The following is a 26,605-nucleotide window of genomic DNA, read 5'->3' on the forward strand; positions in this document are numbered from 1 at the left end:
CCTTTCCCATGGGGAGCAAGAGCTTTCCATAACTTGTTCTCCTTCTTCATCAGAGAACTTAGGTCTAATCCCTATCATTAGCAGGAAAAGGATCTATGCTAAACACAGAGAGAAAGAAATAGGGATGGGCCTAATTTGGGACTGGTCAATGAATAATATCTGTTGAACTTGTTTTTGGCTTACCCTTCATTTGTGTTTAACTTAGGCTGTTGCCCTCCTCTGCTGCTCAGTGTCCCTCTCTGGATCTGGAGAGATTTAACAGAAACTTCATGAAGTAAAATTTGCCACATAAGTTATAATTATGCAAGAAAGAAAAGAGCACAGATGGATATGAAACAGCAAATCTTTTAAAAAATTTATTTATTTATTTGAGAGAAAGGAAGATACAGAAAAAGAATGGGTGCTCCAGGGCCTCTAGCCACTGCAAATAAACTCCAGATGCATGCACCCCCTTGTGCATCTGGCTTATGTGGCTTCTGGGGAATTGAACCGGGGACCTTAGGCTTTGCAGGCAAGTACCTTAATCACTAACCATTTGTCCAGCCCGAAACAGCAAATCTTGTTTAGAGTAGCAGGAGGCCAGTAAAGACTGATATATACAGAGGGACTTGGGGGAACATTCAATCTTTTTCTAGTGACTCATTTTATACACACGACCTTTGCTGGAGGCAGAACTGATCTTGCTGCCTTTGAATCAATGCACCAACAAGTCTCCTACAGATAATTACAAAATGTCGTGGTGAAATAGTGTTTATTTTCATGTATAAAGAGAAAACAACATAAGGAAGCATTTGTGACACTCACTAAGATTTTAAAAGTACATGTATATATTATCTACTACATAAATCCTAATGAATGATACTTCTCTTTTAAAACGTATAACTTTGAATAGTATTTTATACTATGAACATTAAAATTGCAAAAAAATCCCATAGAAGACCAGGCTTGCTTGCCTGCTCCATACTCTTCCACCGTGGCCAATTCACGGAAGACTGGTTCAAATTGCTCCCCAGGGAGGAACTTCTAAGGACTAGTCACCATCACTCTCGCTTGAGCTGCCACTGTCAGATGACCCACTGCTGTCTTCCCTTTTAGGGGGGCTCCTGCTGGAATGGGGCTTTCGGTAACGCCAGGAGTGTCTCCATTGGGACATCCCCTTACTCCGTGGAGAATTATTTTGTCTGTGAGGAACATAATGGTCTTTCCTGCCCAGTGTTATTATACTTCCCTTATTATCGGGGCCATTGTGGGAATCTATTTCATTTTTAATTTCATTATGGAGACCATGAGAAGGCGTAAGCCGGCCCTGACTTTTGCCTGTACTGGAAAAGCTCTGTTTTTCATTCTGATTAGATCCTCCAGTACCCTTTCGGGAAGTACCTCTGCCACTCTTAGGAATTTCATTGTGATTGGCACTCTCCGTGTTATCATGGTCTCTCTCCTTCATCTTCTCTTTCGAGGGCACCTGTGGGTAATGAAACTCGACTTTCCCTCCGTGAGCATTTTGGCTGCCACCATCCACTCTGTTTCCTTCTTTCCCGGGGAGTTCCCTAAAATTGGTACTGCCTATGATGTCGTTACTGCCCTCCCCCAGGCCCGGACCAGCAGCACCTGCCTCCTGTACAGTTCCCACCCTGGTTCCAAAGGCTTGTCCACCATGTCCTTCTCTCCCTGGGATCTCATTAGAGCCTCCCCTGCTCGTGTGAGAGTTAACCAGCTCAGCTGTCCCAGGGTCTGTCTCACTAGCGATGCTTTCTAGGTAAGGACCAACAGCCCCTCCTTGGCCAAGAATGTCCTTAAAAGGCTGTCCATCCCCACTGAAGGGAGAAATATCATTGTCTCCCCTCTCTTGTATGTCTGGGGAACCACTGCCTTCAAAGTCACTGGGGATCTTCCGCTTTTTGGAGTTTCGCTGTTTTAGGTATTGAGTGCTTCGTCGGATCTGATGGGACTGTTTGACACCTGCCCGAACTGTGCTTAGAGCATCCCAAGGTTCCTTCTCCTGGTGTTTGCCCGTCCACAGGTCAGTGCCCATTACTGGTCTCTTCATATGCTTCTCGTTGCTCCTCAGAACTGCTCCAAACTCTTCCCGCTCATTCACATGGCCCAGAGCATCGTTCCCACCCTCAGTCCCTCTGTCTCCTGGGGATTCAGGAACCGTGGGCATCGTTAAATTGCTGCAGGCGTTCCCTTGCTGGCTGGCACCATAGTCTTCACACAACGTCTTTCTCTTTGCAGTAAGAGTGGGGGATTCATTACTTTGATGGTTTCTATTGGCCTCAAAAAGGACCAGCTGTTTCTCTCTTCCCTGGATTTCTGAATGTGTTGGCTCTTGATGTTTTATCTTGTCAACATGGTGAAGAGCAATGTTAGCATTGCTTGTTTCTTCCTGATAAAGTACAATTTTCAACATAAAGTGATTATCTCATACTAAATTGTAAAAACATAAAGACTCATAAGCAGGTATATTTAAAAAAAAATAGCCATCATATATTTAATGAAAAGCCTGTAATCCAGCAAAGGTCTATCAGCAAAGATCACTCTAGAATACATCAGAGTGGGTTTCATAGAAAAAGAAGGATGAGGCAGACTTGATGACCAGGTAACAGTCACAAATACAGAGGCAAATGAAAATATTTTAAGAGGAAGTGCGAGAGTCGACTGTTTTTGACAAACTTCAATCTGTTGGCTTTTGTTGAGTATGTAAACACCTCAACTGGGATAATTAAGGAGGTGAAGCTAGAGGAGAGCGCCCAGATGGAGAAGCAAGAGGAATCATCTGGAAGCTTACGCTTTGGGAAAGTGGAGGGACAATGCCAAAGGAGGTCACGAAGTTAGTGCAGGAAGTCACAGCCATAGGGAATAGCACTAAATGAGACTGCAAACAGAAGCTGACCAACTTTTTCTTTTCTTTATCTCCTCAACCCAGCGCTCATTAAACTAGCTCTGAGAGCACTCAGTAAGCAGAATGGGCCACTCCACCCTGCCACTCTTGGCTGTGTGAACTTGGGGCCTTAACTTTACTTCTTTGAGCATCAGACTTCTCACCTAGAAACTAAGAAAAATGATACCCACCTTTTGGGATTTTTTGGAGAACTCTATGGTTTTATTGAATGATGCAATGCCAGTAAAGCAAATGCCTATCATAAAGCAAGTTTTGTATAAATGCTCAAAAGTGTCCTTTCATGCAAAACTGCATGGAGTCCTTTGTGGGGTGTATGTGCTTTCCCACATGACAAGAGGGTGCAGGGCAGTTTCAGCCTCAGGCTTCCCTGGCATGGCCGTAGTGCGAAGTAGCATCCAGTTCTTTCGGGACAGTGCACATGTACTGCTTGAATATTGCCCTTTGGCTGTGGGCTCTGCAAGCTTGTGACCCCTGATCAAATGTTACCTAAAATGAGATTTCTAAATAGGAATACTGTTCTATTTGGACAACTGCCTGCTTCTGTTCATGTGTCTTACTAACTGTTGGGAGCGCTGGGGAACTCAAATCCGCTCACACTTGACACTCAAGGTAAAATATTTTATAGAAACATATGCAATTCTTGGGCTGAAGAGATGGCTTAGTGGTTAAGCGCTTGCCTGTGAAGCCTAAGGACCCTGGTTCGAGGCTCGATTCCCCAGGACCCACGTTAGCCAGATGCACAAGGGGGCACACGCATCTGGAGTTTGTTTGCAGTGGCTGGAGGGCCTGGCGTGCCCATTCTCTCTTTCTCTCTCTCTCTCTGTCCCTCTTTCTTTGTCTGTCACTTTCAAATAAATAAATAAACATAAAACAAAAAAATTAAGAAAAGAAATATATGCAATTCTTTTAGAAATTGTTAATATAATTAATATGAAGTCTTAAAAAGTGCCAACTTGTCACAATTGTAAGATATCATTTGAAATGGTTTATTTGTGAAAATTATGACACCATTTTTCAGTAGTTTTTTAAAATATTGCTAGGAATATTCTGACTTAGGTATGACTGTGCTATAAGAAAAATAGAAACAAAATTTGTAGTAACTTCTTCTGAGTAAAAAATATTCCAAGCATTTGGTTGACTATAAGCCATGAAGTTTGACTTGGACACTTATGTTTTCCATTGAAATCATTTGTTTACTCACTGCCAATATAACATTTTTAGTTAAACAAGTGGGTTAGAAGATCAGAGTATTATGATAATCATTTTATTTTCTATCTCCCTACTCTGAAGTGGGAAGTTTCATTTTATTTTTGGTGCTTCTACCAGTTTTAAAAGACTAGCATATTTACTAATGAATTATGTTCATTGCATTTAAAAATTAAATAAAATTATTTTATTAAAAAGTATGAAATAATTTTTAAACTTTGGTATGTGACAGTTAATCATGCTACCCATTTTCTGGAGAAAATACTAAAAACTAGAAAAAGCCCTTTTTTCTACATTTTCCTTTTAAGTGGTCTCCACTTGCATCCCTGACAGTATGATGATTAGTGACTGGTGTGCTTTTCCTATGTCCAGGCCTTAGTTCTTAGTGCTCCTTGGTTATAGCATTGCCTCTCCCACTCACTTCTGCTGTTTCTAATCATACTGCTCCTTTGAGACTCAGCTCTCTAGGTAGCTTTTTTTGAGCACCAAGCAGAAACTGATTTCTTTCTGCTCCACACTCATAAAGCACTATTCACGTGGTACTTTCCACATTATGTCTTGAATTCTCATGATTTTTGAAAGTGCCTCTTGTTTTTTTTTTTTTCCCTACTTTCCTTGCATGTGTCTGTGGTGTGCATGCATATGTGTTTATGTGTGAGGGTGCACATGTCTGTGTGGACACTTACGCTTGGTATATACATACTTGTGGAGGCCAAAGGTAGATGTCCTCAATGGCTCTCCACCTTATTATTATTATTATTATTATTATTATTATTATTGGTTTTTCGAGGTGGAGTTTCACTCTAGCTCAGGCTGACCTGGAATTCACTCTGCAGTCTCAGGGTGGCCTCAAACTCACTCCACCTTATTTTTTGAGACAGGATCTTTCACTGACTCTATGGGCTAGACTAGTTAGCCACTGAGCTCTAGGTATATATACTTGTCTCTGCCTCCTCAGTGCTAGGATTACAGGTGCAGCATTTTACTTGGGTGCTGGGGATCTGAGCTCAAGTCTTCATGTTTATGTGACAAGCACTTTACTCACTGAGCCATCTCTTGGATCTTCAAGATCCAGGAAGGAAACAATTCTGTTTTCTCAGCCATTTTCTCTCCCATTGAAGCCTACACAATAGAAAGAGCTCAACATACATTAGTGACAATTAAGTGTGAGCTATTTTAACAGGCAGTGAGAGGCAGCCTTGGAGACGCCACTTGGAGGTACTGAGCAGAAGAGAGCAACACTCCAAAGGGAAAATCCTACTTCCTGCAGAAATAAAGCCAGATTCGGAAAAGTAAATAGTCCTTTGGCCCATGGCATTTTAAGCTGCTTCCAGCTCTTTGGGCAATAACTCCACAAGAAGGAATGGAATGAAAAGAACCATTGTCACCACAGTGACAAGGGCCTCATTCTTTCTGTTCTGAACATCCCGCCATGGATGAAGTCATCCATGGGATGAATTTAAGATACACAAAAGGTTTCTCCACTAACTTCCTCTCCCTAATTCTGTGTCATTACAGCAGATGGGGAATACATTCAGAAGAACCTCCTTACAAAAATCCAGTGCTATTCAGGCATGGCAACTCTGGGCATCTGAGGTTCACCCAAACCACACTGAGGGCAGCAGCTCTGGAGACAGAACATGGTTTGGGTCCAAGTGTGGGTGGGGTCAAGAAGATTATGGTACACGGGGTTCTATAGCACAGAGATTTGAGGAACTGGGGAGTGTGTTGGTGAAAGGAACCAGCCACAGTTGGAAACCCAAGGACAGTAAAACATAAACTTTAGCTCCTGTAAAGGATCTTCACTTGAGTCACCTTAGCTCTCTCAGAATGAGTTTTCTTCCCAGGTAATGTGAAGAGACTTAAAAATACAGTGCCGACATTTTTCATGGTGGCCCTATTGAGTGCACAAGGTATCTACAAAACACACCATTATAGTGAACTGGATTTGTATTTAAGAAGTTTTCAGGGTTTCTTCCTAATAGTTTTTTTTTTTTTTTTTTTTTTTTTTTTTTTAACTTGGGAGATGTTCTAATTAATTTCTGGCAAGTGGTAGTATATCTTGTAACCACATGAGGGCGCGCGTAAGCAGCCCCTGAGGACAACGGTCTGTGCCAGTTTTCTACAAATCTTGGCATGTGTTTTTCCTGTGTGGCTGTCAACTACTTACCTTACCTGGGTGTATCAGTTTATCATCACATTTCGGTGGAAATGGAGCATATGTGAATTTTTTCAGGCAGAAGGGGAGAGGAGGGGTAATGGGAAAAAAAGCAGTTCTTCCAATGCTCACTTTTGAAGTCAGTTGGCAAAATTCACCACAGGAACATTCAGGCTTTTAAGTTTGCAGTCTGGGCCTTTGTAATTTTCAGTTGATATAAAGAACAGAAGATTGTTAGTTTTTAGAACAGAGCCTTCCAGGGAAAACCATGGAAGATAGAAATAAACTGTAATTTGGGGACATGCAGAGCTGAGAGTAGTTACTTAACTTTCTGGATGCCTGTGGAAAACTGACTCCATGGAAAACTAATTCTCTATTAAGACCAGCCAACCAGTTTCTATTTGTCCCTTCCTTTATCAGTTAGCTTTCACATGCAGTGCACATGTGGGAGAATATTATTGTTAATAATAAGATCCCAGAATCCTTACTGATTCATCTAAAGGATGAAAACACTCTAAAAAGTAATCAGATTCACAGTCTTTTCTAGTGCCCATTGTGGGAATTATAATACCTGATTAGCTAGAATGTGCCAAAATTTTGTTGCATGATCTTTACTTCCATGTGAAGCACCCAGAATATTTTGGCAGTTGAATATTCTCTTATTGACTTTTTCTTTGCAGAGCTAAAATAGTTGTCTGAGAAGAATAATTCTGTTTACTCTCTGTCTTTCCACAAAGCTTTGCCTAGTGTCCACCGTCTGGTTGAAATGTCCATTAGGAAATAAGGAACCCAGCTTCACCAAATGGAACATTCACCCATTCATTTCTTCAGACAACAAATGTTCCATTCATTGTTCTCTCACTGGGTTGTATTATTCAATGGGAAAATCATTTTCCCCCAAAGAAGATGCATCCACTTTTCCTTACATAATTTATTTGAATGTTAAGAAAGTGAGAGTCATCTTTCTCCCCCTGAGAAGGTGGCAATGCCATTTTCACTTCAGAACCAGATTCTGGCATGAAGAAAGTCCTCATGATGTGGGGGAAAGGCAGGCATGGTGTTCTAGAGAAGGAGGTTGGGGCACTGGTATCAACAGGAAATGAAGCTTTCATTGGCAACCTGGAGATGTTGAGTGTAAGTGAAGTCAAGTCAGAGTTCAATGCAGTGGACTTTAAGTATGCAGTGATAGTATAGTGAAGAACTGTGCTGAGTCAAGATACGGTGGTGCTGATGGCCTGCAAGAGTCAAACCAGAGCCCTGCATGTAAAGGTGCCCCGATTTTGGTCCTCATGGTTGCCAGTCCTAGGGCAAGACTCAGGGAAGGGCGAATGGAGGTGACCAGTGGAGGGGACAATTTCTGTCCTTTGGACCAATATGAATGTCTCAGATTTTACTGAGGCTTCCTGAAGGGGAGGGGTGACCACTGAAGTACGTAAGGCCAGAAAATGAGAAATAGACCCAGGTAGCTATTCCAAGCTATGCTTGGGCTGATGGTATTGTGGAATAACACAAAGGAAAGTGCCTAGGAATCTCGGATCAAGGTTTCTGTGAAAGAAATAAATGGAATTTTTTAAAAAAAATCTCTGTATTGCTACTCCTCTTTTTACTCACTTTTGAAACTTGCAACACATCTGTGATATGGCAATGGGAACCAATGGGTGGGCATTTTGGTACCTCAGTGTGTGTGCTGAAATAGAACCAGGCACCATGGTGATCAGTCATAGAAGAGAAAAAACCCAGGAAAAGATTACTCCAAAATGACAGTCTGAGGGCCACCTGATCCAGCTGTCCTGTTCATTTAGAAAGGATTATCCCTAAATGAAATTAGAAGTCATAGATTTTTGTTTTCCTCACTGGACTCCAAGAGATAACATTGTAGGAATGTAAAGTCAAAAATTAGCGAAAGTACTCCATTGACTGGATTCTAATCTAAGGATTTGTCTAATATTTCAAACAATTGACAATGGTTTACCAATAACACCTCTGATTTACAGAACGTAGAATACTTATAGAGCACTTTACAGTTATAAACTACTTTTTCAGGATATTGCACTTGATCCCATAATAATTCTCCTAAGATAGGCAGTGGGAGAAGCAAACATTTTAAACACATGCAGTTAGAACTGGTAGAAGTAGAGGAGATAATGTTATGAATCTCCTGTATCAAAGTCACAGAATAAAAATAATAAATATGAAAAAATTACCAATATGAAGAAACATTCTTGAAGTTTATATTAAAAGTAATCAAGAGGTATTTTAGGATTTTATTTCTTATTGTTTCTTTCTTATGTTGGCTCTTCTATGATCTTGTGAATATAAATTTAGACTGTGACCTCATTCTTCAGTAATATCAAAACAGTGAAAATGGTTCTGGAAATGGGACTATAGGAATAAGAAAACAAAATGAAATGGATAGACATTAATCACAATAAAGAAATGAGAGTGTGGGCATCTTTTAATGGAGCACACATGCACACTCACATATGTTTATATGTATATTAAATATATACTTGCCAACATATGGTAACATAGTATAGTTCACAACTTATTACAAGTTAGATCTAAGTTATTACAATTAAATCAAAATCTTTTTAGTCTAACTATGTCATGGTAAATATTATTTGAGTTGTGTGTTTCTACTCATCTTTTATTTTTATGACACTTTACAATTGGTATTTGTTTTTTAATGCTAAGACATATGTAAATAGCTCAGTATATACTAATTTTTTTTGAGGTATGGTCTCAATCTAGTCCATGCTGACTTGGAACTCACTCTTTAGACCTAGGCTTGCCTTGAACTCACAGTGATCCTCCTACTTCTGTGTCTGAGTGTTGGGATTAAAGGCATGTGTCTGACAATATGCACTAACTTTATACCACACATGTATTATTAAATTAAGATAGTTGCAAAAATGGGATTTTTGTGTCTGTGAGAAGGCATTACATGAACTATTCCTAAGGCCTGATTTTGACTCCATACCCTTGCTGAGACTCTCTCAGTTTGAATCAGCTGTCCTCGCTGTCCTCGCTGTCCTCCCAACATCCACTTGGCAGTTGTCCTGGACTCAGCTGTGGCCGTGTAATGGAGATGACTTTGTCAGCTTTTGGGAGGAAAACTGGCACACGCTTTTAACCAGTGGCTACTGAACTGATGTTGACACAGCGCTTTACTGGAAACTGGTCCGAAAAGACCACTTTGGCTGTTCCTTGGAATGTGCGGCTCAGAATAAACTTACCCTCAACTGGCTGGACAGAACCTGATCATCAAGAGCCATGCTTCCACTGCCCCGTCCCAGGTGGGTGCCTAGGTCACATGGATTGGAGCAGCACAGCCCCGGGACTGTGTGAGGGTATGCATCGAAGGGGTGGGCATGAAGCCCCTTACTTATACATCCTTACCAGATGGCACGTTCACCTTTCTTAGTACAGTGGCCCACTGGCCACCCACTTGCTCAGGACCTATATTTAAGCACTGTTGGCATGGGAATGATTACTTATTTGCAGGGCCCTCCAACTGAGAAGTTTACTTTGAAAAGCTGGGATACTATTGAGACATTATATAATTAGACCCATGTCTGAATTGCTGACAATATCTGTAATGCTCAGCATTGTCACAAGACAATTTGGTGAAATCCTGAGTATGCATTTGGGTGAGCGAGGAGAGGAAAAGATATAAGAGGCAACAGAGGCATGATGAGTTTAGTGATGGGCACCAAGTTCCATCTTGAGCCTCGTTGGTGAAGGGAACATCACTGGAAGGACCCCACAATTATCAGAAATACAGAAACAATTGTCCTTTTGCATTGCCATTGATTTATAAAAACAGATGGTTTGCTAGCAAATATCCATGTCAAGTCCTCCAAAGTTATAATTTCAGTATTTGATTATTCACTGTCTGGCTGTTTGTTTTCTCAGAAATATTGCTTTTGCTATTCTTTAAAAAGCAGTGTGATGATATCTTATAATTCCTGTTTAGTGACAGGTATCTGAGTAAGATGCCAGATGAATTATATTTTCTTGATACTTTATTACGACTGAGTTATAGTAACTGAGTGATAGTAAGATAGCATTGCTTTACAAGTAGAGAGAGTAAGAGATTATGTGAAACATAAATGAATCAAATGCTTACTAGTGCTGCCCAGGTCACACTGTAAAGGAGCAATCCAACATAGACAAGGAGCATCTTTGAGAATTTCTCTGAAAAGATAATAATAACTTACCTAAAGCATTGTCAATTATGAATTGTAGCCATAAACACACAGTTGTATAAAATATCCTTTCCCTAGCAATTCATTTCCTGCTAATACATAGGTGCAAATTTTACATATTAACTATATCTATACAATTAGCATAAGCATAAATGTATTTTTGAATAATCTATGTGCAAATATTATTTTCATCTATCTTAAATATGCCTAATTATTCTCATGTGAAAATAAAAATTATTGAGTATAATTAAAATAATAAAATATTTTTAAACATTTTTATTTGCTCTTTTGTCAACCCTAAATTTTTTTCTCATGCCTTCAACAAACAAGTATTAAGTGCTTACATAACTCATAGTGACAGGAAGGCACTGTATCAGCTTTCAGCAGATTCCTTAAGTGTGTCAAGATGGCAGACACAACTGTGTGGAATGAAATATGACTGCACCATAGAACCCCAACATATTTCCTTATATGCATTAGTAGGTGATCTGAATTAGTCATGGTGCAGGGGCTGGAGAATGCAATGGCATGCACTTAGCTAGAATTTACATTTGCTTCTATGAATTTTGTATTTACTTAATTATTTGAACTCCACAGAAACCTTATGAGCTAGATTAGTCAGTAGACAAAGTGTCCTGGCAATGTAGCTTCGGAGCCAGTGTCCTTACCTAACACTCTATGCCACCTTAAGTTTCTATTCTTTTGTCTTGTGGAAGAAAAATCCACATAGAGTTGACTTAAAGAAGATTATATTTTTACATAGGCCTAAACAAAGAGTCTTTATTAAAACATGGACATTTAAGATGTGTAAAAGTGCATGTTTCCAGGTCAGCCTGAGCTACAGTGAGACCCTACCTCGAAAAACCAAAACAAAAAATAAATAAATAAATTTTAAAGAAGTGCATGTTAATAGTTCCACAAATCCACTGACAGAATTTAATGAGCTTGGAAAAAATACCAACATAGCTTTGGACTAATGATCTATTTGGCTGAAATGTGTGATGAGCATTAAGTACTTTGCTAACACATAGACATATAACATATATAACAATTAATACAAAGATGATAAGCTGTTACCATTCTTGAGATAGACAGAGACAAATGCACCTAATAGAAAAAGTAATCTAAATATTCTTGCTATTTTTGACAGGTTACAGTAAAAGCTTCCATTTAGAGCAATAAGGAAAACTATTAAAGCATATTCTAAAATCCTAGGGTAATTTCTTTTAACTTAATACAATTTCAAAGATCCTAATTCAAATTGTAATTTTGGCTTCTATGCAGTTTCTAATCATGAATATAGAACATTGAATGCAAATAGAATTGTCAGCACCAATCCCACAATCCCATGGGAAATACCTGTAACCCTACAGAGGAAGGTCTCCAATGGAATAGGGGCAGTGATGAGGGAAAAGAAGGAAGCAACACATGATGTACCTATATAAAATATGTTGCTAATAAAAACAAATAAATAAAGAGAAACATGATCAGATTCTCCTGTTTCTGTTTAATAAAGGGATGAAGCCTGGTTTATGAAATATAGAGTAAAAATACAGCCTTTGAGTTGCTGTGGATCTTGACAATACTGATAGTCAAATCAAAGAGAAAGTTGGTACTGAACCATCAAGTTTAGTTGATGGTTTCTGGATTCTGCTAGCATAATTCCTATTTCATAAAACAAAACACTAAGTATTATACAGCTGAGTTCAGTAGAGAATATTCTCAATTTGCTTTTAGTTTTGATTAGGGAAGTAAATATTTTGAAAATGTAAGCAAGCATCTATGATATAAAGCTATTTGCTATGAAGAGCATCAAGACAGCCAAATTACCTGGTATCTTTTACCTTCGGGAAACCCAGCTCCTTCTGGCTTCATCATCTCTGGGCATTTTGCTGAAATTTAAAGTTTGTTACAGTTCCCAATGTCCAATCAGCACTGGCCCACTTAGCACTTGCAAAGAATTTGTCATAAGTGCCCACAGATAACCACAGGGGGCAAAGTAATTTTAATCTAAAAATGTTTTGTGGTAGAAAGCTGCTATCAAATGTTCCAGAAAGTGGGATAAACATAAAAAATATAAATATCTCAGTTGAGTTGTTATGTTGCCAGATAATGAGAATTGATTTCAGCACTATTAATTAGGATTGAGTGGATAGCTAACAGGTTTGTAAAAGAAAATATTTGTAAACTAACAAGTTTATAAGTGAACATAATTTTTTTTTACTGCTTTTATGAAGAAAGCTTACAATCCCCACTGTTCCTATGTTCAGATACATTTAACAACCATGTTCTGAATGCCTACTAAGTGGCAGGTATGGGAGAAACTATGAACAACAAAACATAAAATAATCCCTGTCTTCACAGGACTCGCCTTCCAATGCAGGTGACAGACACTAAGGAGAATATGTTGTATTAGATAGTGATAGGATGAAGTTTAAGGAGGAAAAGAATTGCATAGAGAGGAGATAACTAGGGAGTGGGATATGGGATTAAAATTTTATTTTAATTTTTATTAGCATTTTACATGATTATAAAAAAATCCCATGGTAATTCCCTCCCTCCCCCCCATACTTTCCCCTTTGAAATTCCATTCTCCATCATATTACCTCCCCATCTCAATCACTGTACTTATATATATATATACAATATCAACCTAAATATGGGCTCGCTGGAAGGTCTCATTTAGAAGATGACTCTTAGGTTGGAGAGGTGGCTTAGCGGTTAAGGCGCTTGCTGGTAAAGTCAAAGGACCCTAGTTCAATTCCCTAGTGCCCTCATAAAGCTGGATGCACAGGTAGTGCATGTGCCTGGAGGTTGTTTACAGTGGCTACAGGCCCTGCACACTCATCCACACATTGTCTCTTTTACTCTCTTTCTCTGTCTCGAATAAATAGATAATGTTTTTAAGAGAAGAATATGGGGCTGGAGAAATGGCTTAGTGGTTAAGGTGCTTGCCTATGAAGCCTAAGAACCCAGGGCCCATTCCCCATTATTCATATAAGTTAGATGCACAATGTGGGTGTCTGGAGTTAGTTTATAGTGGCTAGAGGCCCTGATGCGCCCATTTTCACTCTATCGGCCTCTTTCTCCTTCTCTCTCTCTCTGCATCTCTCAAATAAATAAATAAAATATTTTAAAAGAGATGACTCCTTGTTTTTTTGGTTTTTTTTTTCTTTCTTTTTTTTTGAGGTAGGATCTCACTCTAGCCCAGGCTGATCTGGAATTCACTATGTAGTCTTAGGCCTCAAACTCACAGTGCTCCTCCTACTTCTGCCTCCAGAGTGCTGGGATTAAAGAGGTGCGCCACCACACTCTGCAGAGAAAGAAGATGACTATTACGTAGAGATTTTGCTGTGGTTTGAAAGTATGTGCTCCTCCGTGATCAAGATGTTGGAACTTAAATCCCAATGTGACAGCATTAAGAAGCAGGGCCTTCAGGAAATGACAAATCATTCACAGAGCCACATGCCAGCTCAAGGACATTGAATTTCTTCATGGAACATGTAGCATGAGCCTTTCTTGGACAATTGTCTCTTCACCTGTTTTGTCCAAAATGGCTGCCAAGTTCATGGCTGTAACATTTACACTTTAAAAAAAAAAATTAAATTGTAATAACACCTGCTATTAGCATTGCATGCAAAATCATCAATAAAAGATTATATAAGAATTCTTAACCAAATCTTTTGTGATAAGAACTGCATATACTCAAATACAATTTTATAACAAACTACAAATGAGATCTAATGACATTTAAATGTCAACTTTTAATTTTCCCACCTGCCTAAATACATAAAAACAAACAATAAGAAAAAAATGAACAATGTAGCCCTAGGGCAGTTTTGGCTTAAAGCATGATGGCTTTCTTGGTTTAGGCCAAATCCTTCATGGTTTATACCCATTCTCTGGCTCCCCTTCCAAGCCTGCTAAGCTGATTTGAACCACTACAAGAATTAAGGTTCAAGCCATCCTGTTGGGACCACTGATGATTCACTACAACCAACGTGGTATTTTAGCATATTAAACTATTGTCATTGGCCATGGAGATATTAACTGTAGTAGCTATGCAGTCAAACATATCAGAGCTCAAATACTGACTCTGCTATGCATTTACTGTGATAAATTGCTTAAACAATGAAATTGAACTTTTCTGGGCCTCATTTTCTCCATCTGAAAATTGCATGATAATGGCATTCACTTTCGTTGACGACTGTGATCATATCATACAGTTGTAGTATGTTGTAATATGTTGCACTGATTCATTTAATCCTTTTAACAACTCTGATGTGGGTAACTGTTATTATGATTTTTAGAGGTGAGATATGAAGCACTTTAGAGACTTTGTTAAGCTCACAAACCTAGCAAATTGAAAAGCCAGAAATTGCAGTTAGGCAATTTGATTCCAAATCACTTTTTTTTTTTTGAGGCGTTCCCAACAAAGTAGCCTTTTTAAAAATATTTTTTGTTCATTTTTATTTATTTATTTGAGAGTGACAGAGAGAAAGAGGGAGAGAGAGACAGATAGAGAGAGAATGGGCGTGCCAGGGCTTCCAGCCTCTGCAAACGAACTCCAGACGCGTGCGCCTCCTTGTGCATCTGGCTAACGTGGGTCCTGGGGAATCGAGCCTTGAATCCGGCTCCTTAGGCTTCACAGGCAAGCACTTAACCTCTAAGCCATCTTTCCAGCCCAAGAGTAGCCTTTTTTTAATAAGAGAGAGAGAGAGAGAGAGAGAGAGAGAGAGAGAGAGAGAATTGGCACACCAGGGCCTCCAGCCACTATAGTCGAAATCCAGAACTGTGTGCCGCTTTGTAAGCATGTGAGACCTTGCGTTTGTATCACCTTGTGCGTCTGGCTTGTGTGGGACCTGGAGGGAATCAAACATCCTTAAGCATTGTAGGCAAGTGCCTTAACCTCTAAGTCATCTCTCCAGCCCACAAATCATTGTTTTGAAACTACTGCAATGAGTTTACCCATAAGGTCAGCATAAGCCTTAAGAAATTCTACAGGGGGTTTACCCCAGTACCCACTTATTTAAACAAGCTAGGTGTCCATCCTACCCATTCTTCCTATCATGGGTGACAAGCTGGCCCTCAGTTGGAGCAGACAGTCCTCTGTATCCACTTCCTGTTCTCTGTTGATTTTCTTCTATGACTTAGAAGTGTAAAATCAGCAAAAGATTGAGCGACATAACAGGTTAAGTTAAGGGGAATACACTGGTGGATTTCTACCCACATCAGAGAGTCACAGCTACAACTTCAGCAAAGTGCCAAAGATTTGGGTAATTGGGGGAAAAGAGTGACAAGGAAGTAAAAGTAAGGAAAAAGAAGGCAACAGGTAAGAGTGAGCCAAAACGTAGACAGTACACAGATGTGGAAAACACAGAAATGCTTCCTTGGACTTTTGGATTTTCTATTGAACCACTGAAAAATTCAGGAAATTGCATCAATTAACCAGTCATTCAGTGTTGGAAGTTTTCATACTGTTTATAACATTAACTTTACAATTAGAGATGATCCAGACTGAGGGGGCACCTTGATTATGACTCAGACATAGCACATGTCTTACAAATTACTGGCATTTTGTTGCTATAACCTTATAAATGATTTTGATAGCTCACAGAGGTGCTTTTCCTATGTTTTTCTTTCCTTCAAAGTATATCTATGTCTGTGAAAGAGACTTCTCATTCATTTAAGTGGTGGGATAAGTTCTTATTGTAATCTGTAAGAACATGTGTTCTAGAAAATTTATAAATTTTTAAGAGAAAAAACTTTGTCTTACTAGTTTCTACCATGAAATGAACTGACAGGTGCTAAATATACATGCTGTCAAAACTGAGACAAATTCAAAGCAAAAGAAAAATTCAACTCTAGTCTTAAATTTAGAACCTATAATTGACAAAAGCAAAAATAGTGAGACCCCGTTCTGGCTAGAAATTTGCAGAAAAGACATTCTGGGAAAAAAAACAAAAAAAAAAACATTTTTTAAGTGACCAAATAATTTTGTGAGATGGAAAATTTTGCTTTTGTACTCTTGAAACTTGTCCCTGTACTAAGCTTCAAATCTCAAAAAAAAATTTTTCTAGAAGTTTTTGTGTAGTGGAGAGTTTTTCCATACCATTGCTCAAAGGAAAAGACTGTTAGAACACATGTGGTCACTTTAAAAAATATACTCCACCTGCTGCCTGGGCTGTTTAGACAATCTTGAATATTTTACTTTATTATCTTTCTGACTTCATACCTCACCCTGTTGCAGATGAATAACTCCTTAGTACACCTGCGTTATGGTCTTGGGTCCAATCTAGGGTCTTCAAAGCTCCTAGCATGGAGCCTGAGTCACATGGAGTAAAACTTTCCCTCCTTCCTTGTAAAAGTTCTAAAAGCAAAAAGCTTCATTTACCCTTTGGAAGCTTAGGCAGACCCTGCCATGTTCTTTCATGATATAATAACCCTGCTTAATTAAGACTTTTCTCCCAATGAAGGAAATACATCTATGTGTTTCTCTCTACTGAGCTGGCGTTTTCGAAAACATTCTTTTGGTGCTTTTACCAACACCCAGACTATGGTTCTGTGAAAAAGTTTATCCTTGCCCTGTCTTTGTTAAACAACCAAAAGCAGCAACAAAAGCCAAAAACAAAAAGCCCTAGGATGTCACCATGACCTAGGAAGTCATCACAAAAGGCAGGAAAAAAGATTCTTGAACATTGAACTTTCTTCTTGTTCTTCATGCATGATTTGAACTGGGCACTGTAGTGGTTTGAATCAGATACCCCCCCCCCATCCACTCATGGGCATTACCCACTACTCGAGCTGGTAGAGTCCTGCTGGGATGGGTGTGTTGCTGGGGTAGACCTTGAGGAGTATTAGTCTGTAGCTTGCCAGTGTTAGGCAGCTCATTCCCCTCCTGCTGTTGTCCACTGCTGTGGCCAGCCTCTGCGCATGCCATGCTTTCTCCTGCCACCATGGAGATCAGAAGCCAAACTAGATACTTTCCTCCCATCAACTACTTTTGGTAAGGATCTTTGTGCCAGCAATGATAAGGTAACTGAAACCGACACCTCCTGTGATGATGCTTCTGGCTTGGCTTTCCTGGGTCAGGCTGACAGTGGAAGGGCTCCTCAAAGAGAACACAGATGAAAGTAGTCCATGGAACATGGTGCATCATGTCCTGGCTTTTCCATTTCTCACCCATTGCTTAATTGTGAGCAATAAACAAGACAGTGGACCAGTGAGGAAGAGGAAAGACTCAGCAGGAGTGGGAGGGGACAGAAGAGTTAATGGGGGGGGGGGGGGGGGCTGGAGAGATGGTTTAGTGGTTAAGTGCTTGCCTGTGAAGCCTAAGAATCCTGGTAGGAGGCTCAGTTCCCCAGGACCCACATCAGCCAGATGCACAAGGGGGCGCATGCATCTGGAATTTGTTTGTTGTGGCTGAAGGCCCTGACATGCCTATTCATTCTTTTCTCTCTCTCCCTCTCTCCTTCTTTCTCTCTGTCTGCCACTCTCAAATAAATAAAATAAAAATAAACAAAAGAGGAGCCAGGCATGGTGATGCACGCCTTTAATCCCGGCACTCCAAAGGCAGTGGTAGGAGGATTGCCATGAGTTCAAGGCCACCTTGAGACTACATAGTGAATTCCAGGTCAGCCTAAGCTAGAGTGAGACCCTGCCTTGAAAAATAAACACACACAAAAAAAGAGATAATGGAGAATATTATGATCAAAATACATTACATATAAGCGTGCAAATGCTATAACGAAACCATTATCACACATAATTAATGTAAACACTTTTTTTCATTAGTTCATAGGAGTCAGTTTCAGTTACTGGACCCACATCCAGAAATAAAGAGGATTGTTGGCAGTGGTGGTGCTTTGCTTTGTCCCACCTTCTGCTTCTTTAGAGGTGGGACCTCACTAGTAATCTAGTCTGGCCTCAAATTCATGATCATCCTGCTTTCGTCCCTTAGTTTTGGGATTACAGGCAAGCACCACCACATCTGGGTGCTTCGTCTTACCTATTATTAAGAACTTCTGGGCTGGAGAGATGGCGTAGCGGTTAAGCGCTTGCCTGTGAAGCCTAAGGACCCCGGTTCGAGGCTCGGTTCCCCAGGTCCCATGTTAGCCAGATGCACAAGGGGGCGCACGCGTCTGGAGTTCGTTTGCAGAGGCTGGAAGCCCTGGCGCGCCCATTCTCTCTCTCTCCCTCTATCTGTCTTTTTCTCTGTGTCTGTCGCTCTCAAATAAATAAAAAAAAAAAAAAAAAAAAAAAGAACTTCTAACCCATCTGTTCTGTACTTATACTCAAGGTCTGATTTCCTAGAGATACAGTTTGTATCAAATAGATTATAGAAAATATTTTCCCTTTTAAGATTAATCTCTGACGTCTTATTAGCACTATCAAATAAAGCATTTCTCTATTATCATCTCAGTTGGAGATAAACTTAGAAATGTATGTCTTTCCATGTGTTCTGGCCAACTAAATTGACCATGTCCTCATGTATTCAAATAGGAACACATAGTGGTCATCTTCTCAGTATTGTGAGTAGCACAGAGGAGCCTCTGTTGAGCAAGTGTTTCTTTGCCACCCAGGCACTTAGCTTTGTAGGGCCTTTGTGCATTTAATAGAAGTATGTATTTCACAGTCTAGGGAGATGCTCAGCAGTTAGAGGCTCTTCTTTGCAAGCCTGCAAAACCTGAGTGTGATAATCAGGTGGAGCACGTGTCTGTAATCCCAGTGCACTGACAGCCATGGGAGGCAGAGCCAAGAGATCTGGAAGCTGGCAAGCAGCAGTAACAATGGCAGGAAGAGAGACTCCATCTCAAAAGAAGGTGCAAAGAGAAGAAAAATACCCGAGGTTATCCTCTGACATCCACACATACACCATTGGAGGCATGTACCCATACACACACATTATACACAAGCACACATACACACACACACAATGAATAATAAATATACATATGTATATATGTTTTTAACTTTTTTTTTGTTTTTAACTTTTAAAAGAAGCATTTGTTTTATGGCAGTCTCTAAAATAAGTTCAGAATGAAAGTCCAGAGAGTTTTGCCCTGTTTGTAGCAAGGTAAAATGTTCTTATGTTAAATATATTCATTCACAAATATCAATATTCATGCTAAGCTAGAAAGAGACTTCTTTTTCGAAAACATCACTTACAACCAACTTTCTCATTTCCCCTAAATTATTTTTAGCTAGTATTATTTTATTTTCTTTTATAGTTTGGAAATTTCAACAGAAGAGAACCACAGATGAGCACAGCAACATGAAGCTATCTGTGTGCATCTCTCTAGGCTATTTGCTTACACACTCAGCCATTACTAGCCAGGAGAAGACACATCGATCTATCTTTACTTCATTTTTATATTAGAGAAAATTTTATGACAACTTCAGAAGGCAACTCGGAGGATGTAGTTGAAATGTAATTATAATGACGCCAGCTCTTTCCTACGGGGCATGGTAACCTTTCTGGAAGTGGCTCCCAAACTCTGTTGTGTACCTCGAGGAGGAAATATTGCTCACTCTCAAAACATTAGTCTTCAAACATTGCTGTTCTGTTTTTTAGGACCAAGAACTTTCTTCATAGGAGACAGGACATGACATTTGCCATGAATCATTCATTGCATACTGGACGTATATTAGTATTTTCTTGCCAGATTTGGGAATGCCTAGTTTCCTCTGCCTTTATTTATATGCCGTGTGTGGTTTTAGTTTAGCTTTTCTTTCATTGCTTTCTTAATCCCCCCTGCACCTAGATTTTCTCTATGTTCATCAGGGCCTGTTCCAATTTAACTTAGTTGAAACAATAAACTGTTATTTTCTCTCATGTTTCTGTGTATTGACTTGGCTAAGCCTCATAGTTGTCACAGGGCATCTCTCCTGGGGCACATTAAGAGGGGCATGGGTGTGGGGGCAATCTGAGAATTCAACTATGCTGTACATCTAAGATGCTGCCTTGGTATGGCTCCATTCACATGATCTCTCGGTACAGCAGAATCAATTATACTTCCCACATGGTAGCTCAGGACGCACTGGCTAGACTTGTGTTCCATGTAAATTATATTGTTACTTGGTTCTTTCCCTGAAGATTCTCATGTTCTTTGTTAATCTCATGTCTCAGGAGCAGAAAGTGGAGATGGTTACAGTCATGTTCTGCATTTTGCCAAAGCGAACAACTATAGAAGTGTAAAAATAGTTGCAAACCTTGATAGAGAACCAGGGACATCCCATCTTGAAAGACGTTGTGAGGAGAATACGGAGCGCTCACCACGCCCTGGGAACATTGTGGGAATCTGCCACTCACTGAAAGTTACACTCAAGAGCTGTGGTGTTCTAGATTTGAGGACAAGCCATTCTACACAGCATAAGTAACTGTTCACATCTTGCTGATTGTGCATGGTGTTCATTTAGGCAAAATCAAGGTCAAGCTGATTCCCATCAGGCTAATGATGTATATTATAGAATCTCATAGGATACTCAGGATAGTGAAAAAAAAAACACTCCTTAAATGTTATTTATTGGATTGAAGAAATGGCTTAACAGTTAAGGTACTTGTCTGAAAAACCAAAGGATTCAGGTTTGATTCCCCAGTTCCCTCGTAAGCCAGATGCATAAGTTGGTGCATGTGTCTGGAGTCCATTTGCAGTGGCTGAGGGCCCTGGTGTGCCCATTTTCTCTATCTGCCTCTCTCTCTTTCTCTCTTAAATAAATAAATAAAGAAATTGAGGAGGACTTGAAACGATGGAAAGACCTCCCATGCTCCTGGATAGGCAGAATTAACATTGTGAAGATGACAATCCTACCAAAGGCAATATATAGATTTAACGCAATTCCAATTAAAATCCCTACAGTGTTCTTCACAGAGATAGAAAAAATGATCTCAAATTTCATATGGAAAGGCAGAAGGCTTCGCATATCCAAACATATCCTCAGCAAAAGAAATACCTCTGGTGGCATCATCATACCCGATATAAAGTTATACTACAAAGCCATAGTAATAAAAACAGCATGGTACTGGCATAAAAACAGGAGTATAGACCAATGACTTCTGTCAGAGTACTTGATGACCCACCAAAGGCCAGTGGTAAGACCCTATTGCTGAAGACTCCATACGCAGCTGACGCGTAAAATGGAATGACATGGCTGGAAGCCAGGAGAGAGTCAGTCCCCAGACAGTCAGCGTGTCTAGTGCCAGAAGGCACTACATAGGCGAATGGGGGAAATGACCAAGATCTGTCCAAGCAACACATTGTTTAACCTAATTAGCAACAAATAACCGGATGTGATGCCCACACAAGTGCAATAGTGGTACACAGCCATGGTGAGGAATCAATTGCTCTTGAGTTGGCTAACTGATCCACTCAGTGGTACTAGACCCTTAGCTGGAGCTGGGAAACAAGTCAGAACCATACCCAAACACAAGCCCACTCTACAACATCAAGCTACCATCAATCACGGGGTATAAGAGGGCCTACACCTATCAAACTGTCTATCAAAAAAGTAATTGTTATCTCAATTTTCTGGGTGCTAACTTACTCTCCGTTGGAGAATCTGCTTCTCTTTTCCAGATAGATGCAGATCCTAAGAAGAGAACTGCCCAACATACCTCAAAAGGGGCCCAACTGAAACTAAGGACAACTGGCGAAATAAGCAAGGGTGATGTTTTCCTGTGAACCAGATACCAGCACAAAGGGGAAGGAGATCGACCCAGAGAAAAATCAACTCCTACCAAATCAGAGAGCCAAAGCCTCAGAGGCCCCCAACACCTCAGCACTGAAGCAGACCAAAAATGAACCCAACATGGCTCAGGGAAATCTTGCGGAAGAGGGGGCAGAAAGAATGTCAGAGTTACATGTTGGGTCATGATTTGCAGAGACATTTATCATACCAATAACTGGGGGCTAACTCCACAATGCACGACCCATTTTCATTAACAAAGAGGATCTAATGGGAGGGGGTAGATCACAGATGAGCCTAAGTAATGGTACCAAACTGTATTTACTGAAAAGAAAACTAATAAATTAAATTAAAAAACAAAAACAAAAAACAGTCAAGATGGAAGAACAACTGAGGAGGACACCTGACGTCAAGCCCTAGACTCCCCATGCATGTGCATACACAAGTATGTGCACACGCATGCATGCATGCACACACACATCCACATATGAATACCACACACTTATCCACTCCACACACATACACATGCAAAACATAAATTTCTAAATATTTTTATATTTATATTTAAATAAATTAATTATATATGTATGTGTATGCAGGTGCATGTGTAGAGGCCAGAGATCTTGGGGTGTCCTTTTCTGGTGCTTATTTGCATACTTCCTTGAGATGGGGTTTCTCCCTCAATCAGGAGATGCTATTTTTCTGGCCAGTGAGCATCTGTGATTTGGTCTCTGCCCCACCCTCCTGAACTGGGATTACAGACATGCATGGCCACACCCAGTTTTTTCCATGGGTTCTGGCCTTCATACTAAGCAGCAGATACTCTTAACCACTGAGCTATCTCCCCAGGGCTGGATTTATAGTTTTTAAAAGAAATAATGCAAGTTCTATATATTTTGCTGGAGCACTTCTCTTCTTAGATTTTGGGAGTCATGGAATAAATGAACCAAGCCTCCTGAAAAAAAAAAATGTTAAAATTTAGTTTACACAAGGGCTTTAATTGTCTAACAAAAAAAGTTAATGTTTTAATCCACTGAATATTTTAAACATGTAAAGACAAAAATATGATATTGAATTCAAATAAACAAAAGATCCACATAATTGCTTCATGGTCTAATTTTAATTAAATTTGGCTATTTTTTTTTTAAGTGAGGCTTAGATGTCCTGACTTTTGAGTTTCTAGCTGGGTGTGATGGCAACACGTGTTTAATCCCAGCACTCAGGAAGCAGAGGTAGGAAGATTGTCATGAGTTCTAGGCCTCCCTGAGACTACATAGTAAATTCCAGGCAAGCCTAGGCTAGAGCGAAATCCTACTTCAAAAAACAAAACAAAAAAACAAAGAGCATGCTTACATTTTTTTTTTCTGTTTCTCATATTTTGGCTATTTTATTCAGAGATGCAATTTGATTGAATGAAAGATTTTTTTAAAATAGGATTCAAGAGCTAGAGAGATGGCTTAGTGGTTAAGGCACTTGCCTGCAAAGCCCAAGGACCCAGGTTTGATTCCCTAGGACCCATGTAAGCCAGATACACAATTTGGTTTTTGCATCTGGAGCTTGTTTGCAGTGTCTGGAGGCACTAATGTGCTCATTCTTTCTCCCCTTTTTCTAATAAGTAAATAAAAATATTTGTGAAAAATCCAAAATGGGAAGACAGCTACTTATCCTGCTGAAAGAGTTTCTTGAAGCCTACAGAAACAATTGTTTTGAAATCCAAGTTATAGTATTCAAGGACAAAATTTTGTAATGGGAAGAAAACATGGTAGAAAATTATTATAGCTTGGAAAAATCCAAGGTATAGGAGTTATATCACAACAATAAAATAAAAAGGAAGGGAAATGTTCAGAGTTGTCCAAAGAATACATCCGAGCTACCTGGATCAACACGAGTCAGGTCCTGGATTATATGAGGAGAAAGCTGGTGGAGCACAAGTATACATTGCTTCCAGATTCCTCACGGTGGGCTGAATTGAACAGCTGCCTCAAGCTCCTGCTGCCATGATGAACTATTACCTGGAACAGTGAGCTGAAAGCAACCCTTCTTCCCCTAACTGATTGTTTTCGGGTATTTAAGACCAGCAATGAGACGGTAACTATGAACCCTGACCGAGGCATTGTGTGGAAGGGCTAAGAGTGGCTTAAATAAGAGGGCAGCATATAGGGTGACCCCAGGCAGAGTCATCTTTGAGAAGCTGCTACCATGTGGCCACATTAATATCCTCGGTCCATATACCTACACAAAGTGGGTGATGCTGAGAAGCCATTTAACATCCCACTGCCCAGCGAGCCTGTCTGTCTGCCAAGGATCATCTTGTAAACGTCTTCCATGCTTCAGGATTATCTTACCCCATCTAAACTTTGGCCATTCTTTTACAATGTTCAGAATGCTCAAAGTTTCCTGACTTTGGGATTCACATTTTTCGATACAGCTTTCCCAGTCTTGCATGACCCTGCATAGGTGTATGTAGATTACAGGTGGGGGTAAGAATGGACAGATCTCCAACTTATGTCTTAGCAAAGTTCAATGTAGTCCATCCAGGAGCAAGAGGGATCAATAGCTGAATTCTGAGATGACAAAGGAACTGTGTGACCCACATGCCTATCATATGGGAAATCACCACAGGGTCATTTCCATTCCCTCTCTTCCTGTTTTTCTCCCTCCCTCCAGTGTGAGTTGAGCAAAGGATGTCCAACCTTATTTCCTCTGAATTCAACTACAGCTCTATAGTCAGTCCTTCTGCTCTGTCCTAAAACTGGCTCCTCAACAACAGAATGATCTACCGTCTATGTCATCTGTCCCTTGACCCCTCTGGTTTAGTGTCTCTCAGGGATGCAGGCAGCTGACACTATGAGGCTCCTGATTCCTCTCTGTGCATGTAAAAAAATCTCCAACTCCACTTGAGCTCATTGTCTCCTTACCGGTGGAATCTATGGAAGTACATTGTGTCATCCTAACAACAGGAGTCAGCATCCCCCTGGACTTGTCACCAACCAGCCACACTGTTGCTTAGGGGCCACTTGACAGCTTGAAAAGGTTTGAGAGTAAAGTCCCAGAAGTCGACATTGAAGTAGGAACGGAAAATGATGAAACTCATTTAATTATACAGTTTACCCAAATCTAGCTGGGTTATTTTGAAAGCATGTTGAGTCACGTGATTGGGCTTCCTGGTAACTTAAAAATATAAGATAAATGTATAAACAAAAGAATATTCTGAGACTAAAGACTGAGGGATGAGTGGGATTTCTCTAGCCAAGAAGGAAATTCATTTCAAAAGAGTGGCTAGGCTTTGGTAGGTGAGAGTCTAGGAAGTTTAAAAAAAAAAGAATTAAGGTTTCTAAAGCTACAGCACACACACAGTCTACACAGTATAGGCCCAGGACAGCTCTGGGTGTTGGCTGAGGATGAGGTGACCATTTATGGCTATGGTAGGGAGTGATCCTGTACTGTATTTATGAGTTCTGGCTTTTTTATGGCACCCAGCTGCCTGCATTTTATGGGTGAGCACAATGGTGCTTAGCAGTTTTTAATTCACATGGGCCATGCTTTACAGGATTACTGTGCTATTGTGGTGTGGTATTTCTTTCTCTTTCTCCTCTCCTCTTCTTTATAGTATTGTGGAGACTCCTAGTCTTTTTGATAGAAGCTAGATGGTATCGCCATTAGAAGGATAGATAGCTATGTTCCAATTAAATGCATTAAACAAAAGCAGATAAATGAAACTATTCAAAGTAAGAAGTTTTTCTGCACATCAGTGGACAATCAACAGAGTAAAGAGACAATTCACAGGTTGGGAGAAAAAATTATATATATATATATATATATATATATATATATATATATATATATATATATATATTGAAATAAGCCAGACAAAGACAAATGTTTCATGTTCTCTTTCAAATATGGAAACAAAAATGATTACTTAAAAGTATAGTAGTGGTTAAGAATCTAGGAAGGGGAAAAGGGGAGATAAAGAGAAGTCAGACAATGGTTAACAAAATATTAACAGAGGGAATAATTTTAGTGTTTCATGACATAGTGGGGTGATTATAGATCACAATAATCTCATATGTATTTTGTAAAGAACTTGAAGAAAGATAACTGAAGGCTTCAAAAATAACAAAATGATAATGAAACAGAAATGCTAATTATCCTGACTGGACCAGAATGTGCTGGAAGTAGCCCATGCCACAGAGGAGAAAATCACAGGAAGTTATGGAGGGTCCGCACGTGACCCCCTCTAGAGCTGGTAGAGAGAACTGCGCTCACTGAAGGAGGCTCTCCTGCACCAAGTAACTCTGGAGAGTAAATGTGTTCAGAGGAGCACTGTCTTTGCAATAGTGGGTTTTTTGTTGTTGTTTGTTTCGTTTTGTTTTCAGGGTAGGGTCTCACTCTAGCCCAGGCTGACCTGGAATTCACTATGGAGTCTCAGGGCAGCCTCCA

The 26,605-nt window shown here is 39.9% G+C and overlaps 1 protein-coding gene across 1 annotated transcript; it reads right to left on the reverse strand.

The window, feature by feature from the left end:
• Window positions 1–1,030: 1,030 nt before the first annotated feature.
• Window positions 1,031–10,452, reverse strand: Mepe (matrix extracellular phosphoglycoprotein). The gene is made up of 2 exons (XM_004661541.2): window positions 10,399–10,452; window positions 1,031–2,389 (listed from the first exon to the last, which is right to left on the reverse strand). The coding sequence occupies exons 1-2, from the start codon at window positions 10,450–10,452 to the stop codon at window positions 1,031–1,033; spliced, it is 1,413 nt and encodes a 470-aa protein (XP_004661598.2).
• Window positions 10,453–26,605: the final 16,153 nt, after the last annotated feature.

The sequence above is a fragment of the Jaculus jaculus genome, chromosome 2 (assembly GCF_020740685.1).
Source record: "Jaculus jaculus isolate mJacJac1 chromosome 2, mJacJac1.mat.Y.cur, whole genome shotgun sequence".
Lineage (NCBI taxonomy): Eukaryota > Metazoa > Chordata > Mammalia > Rodentia > Dipodidae > Jaculus > Jaculus jaculus.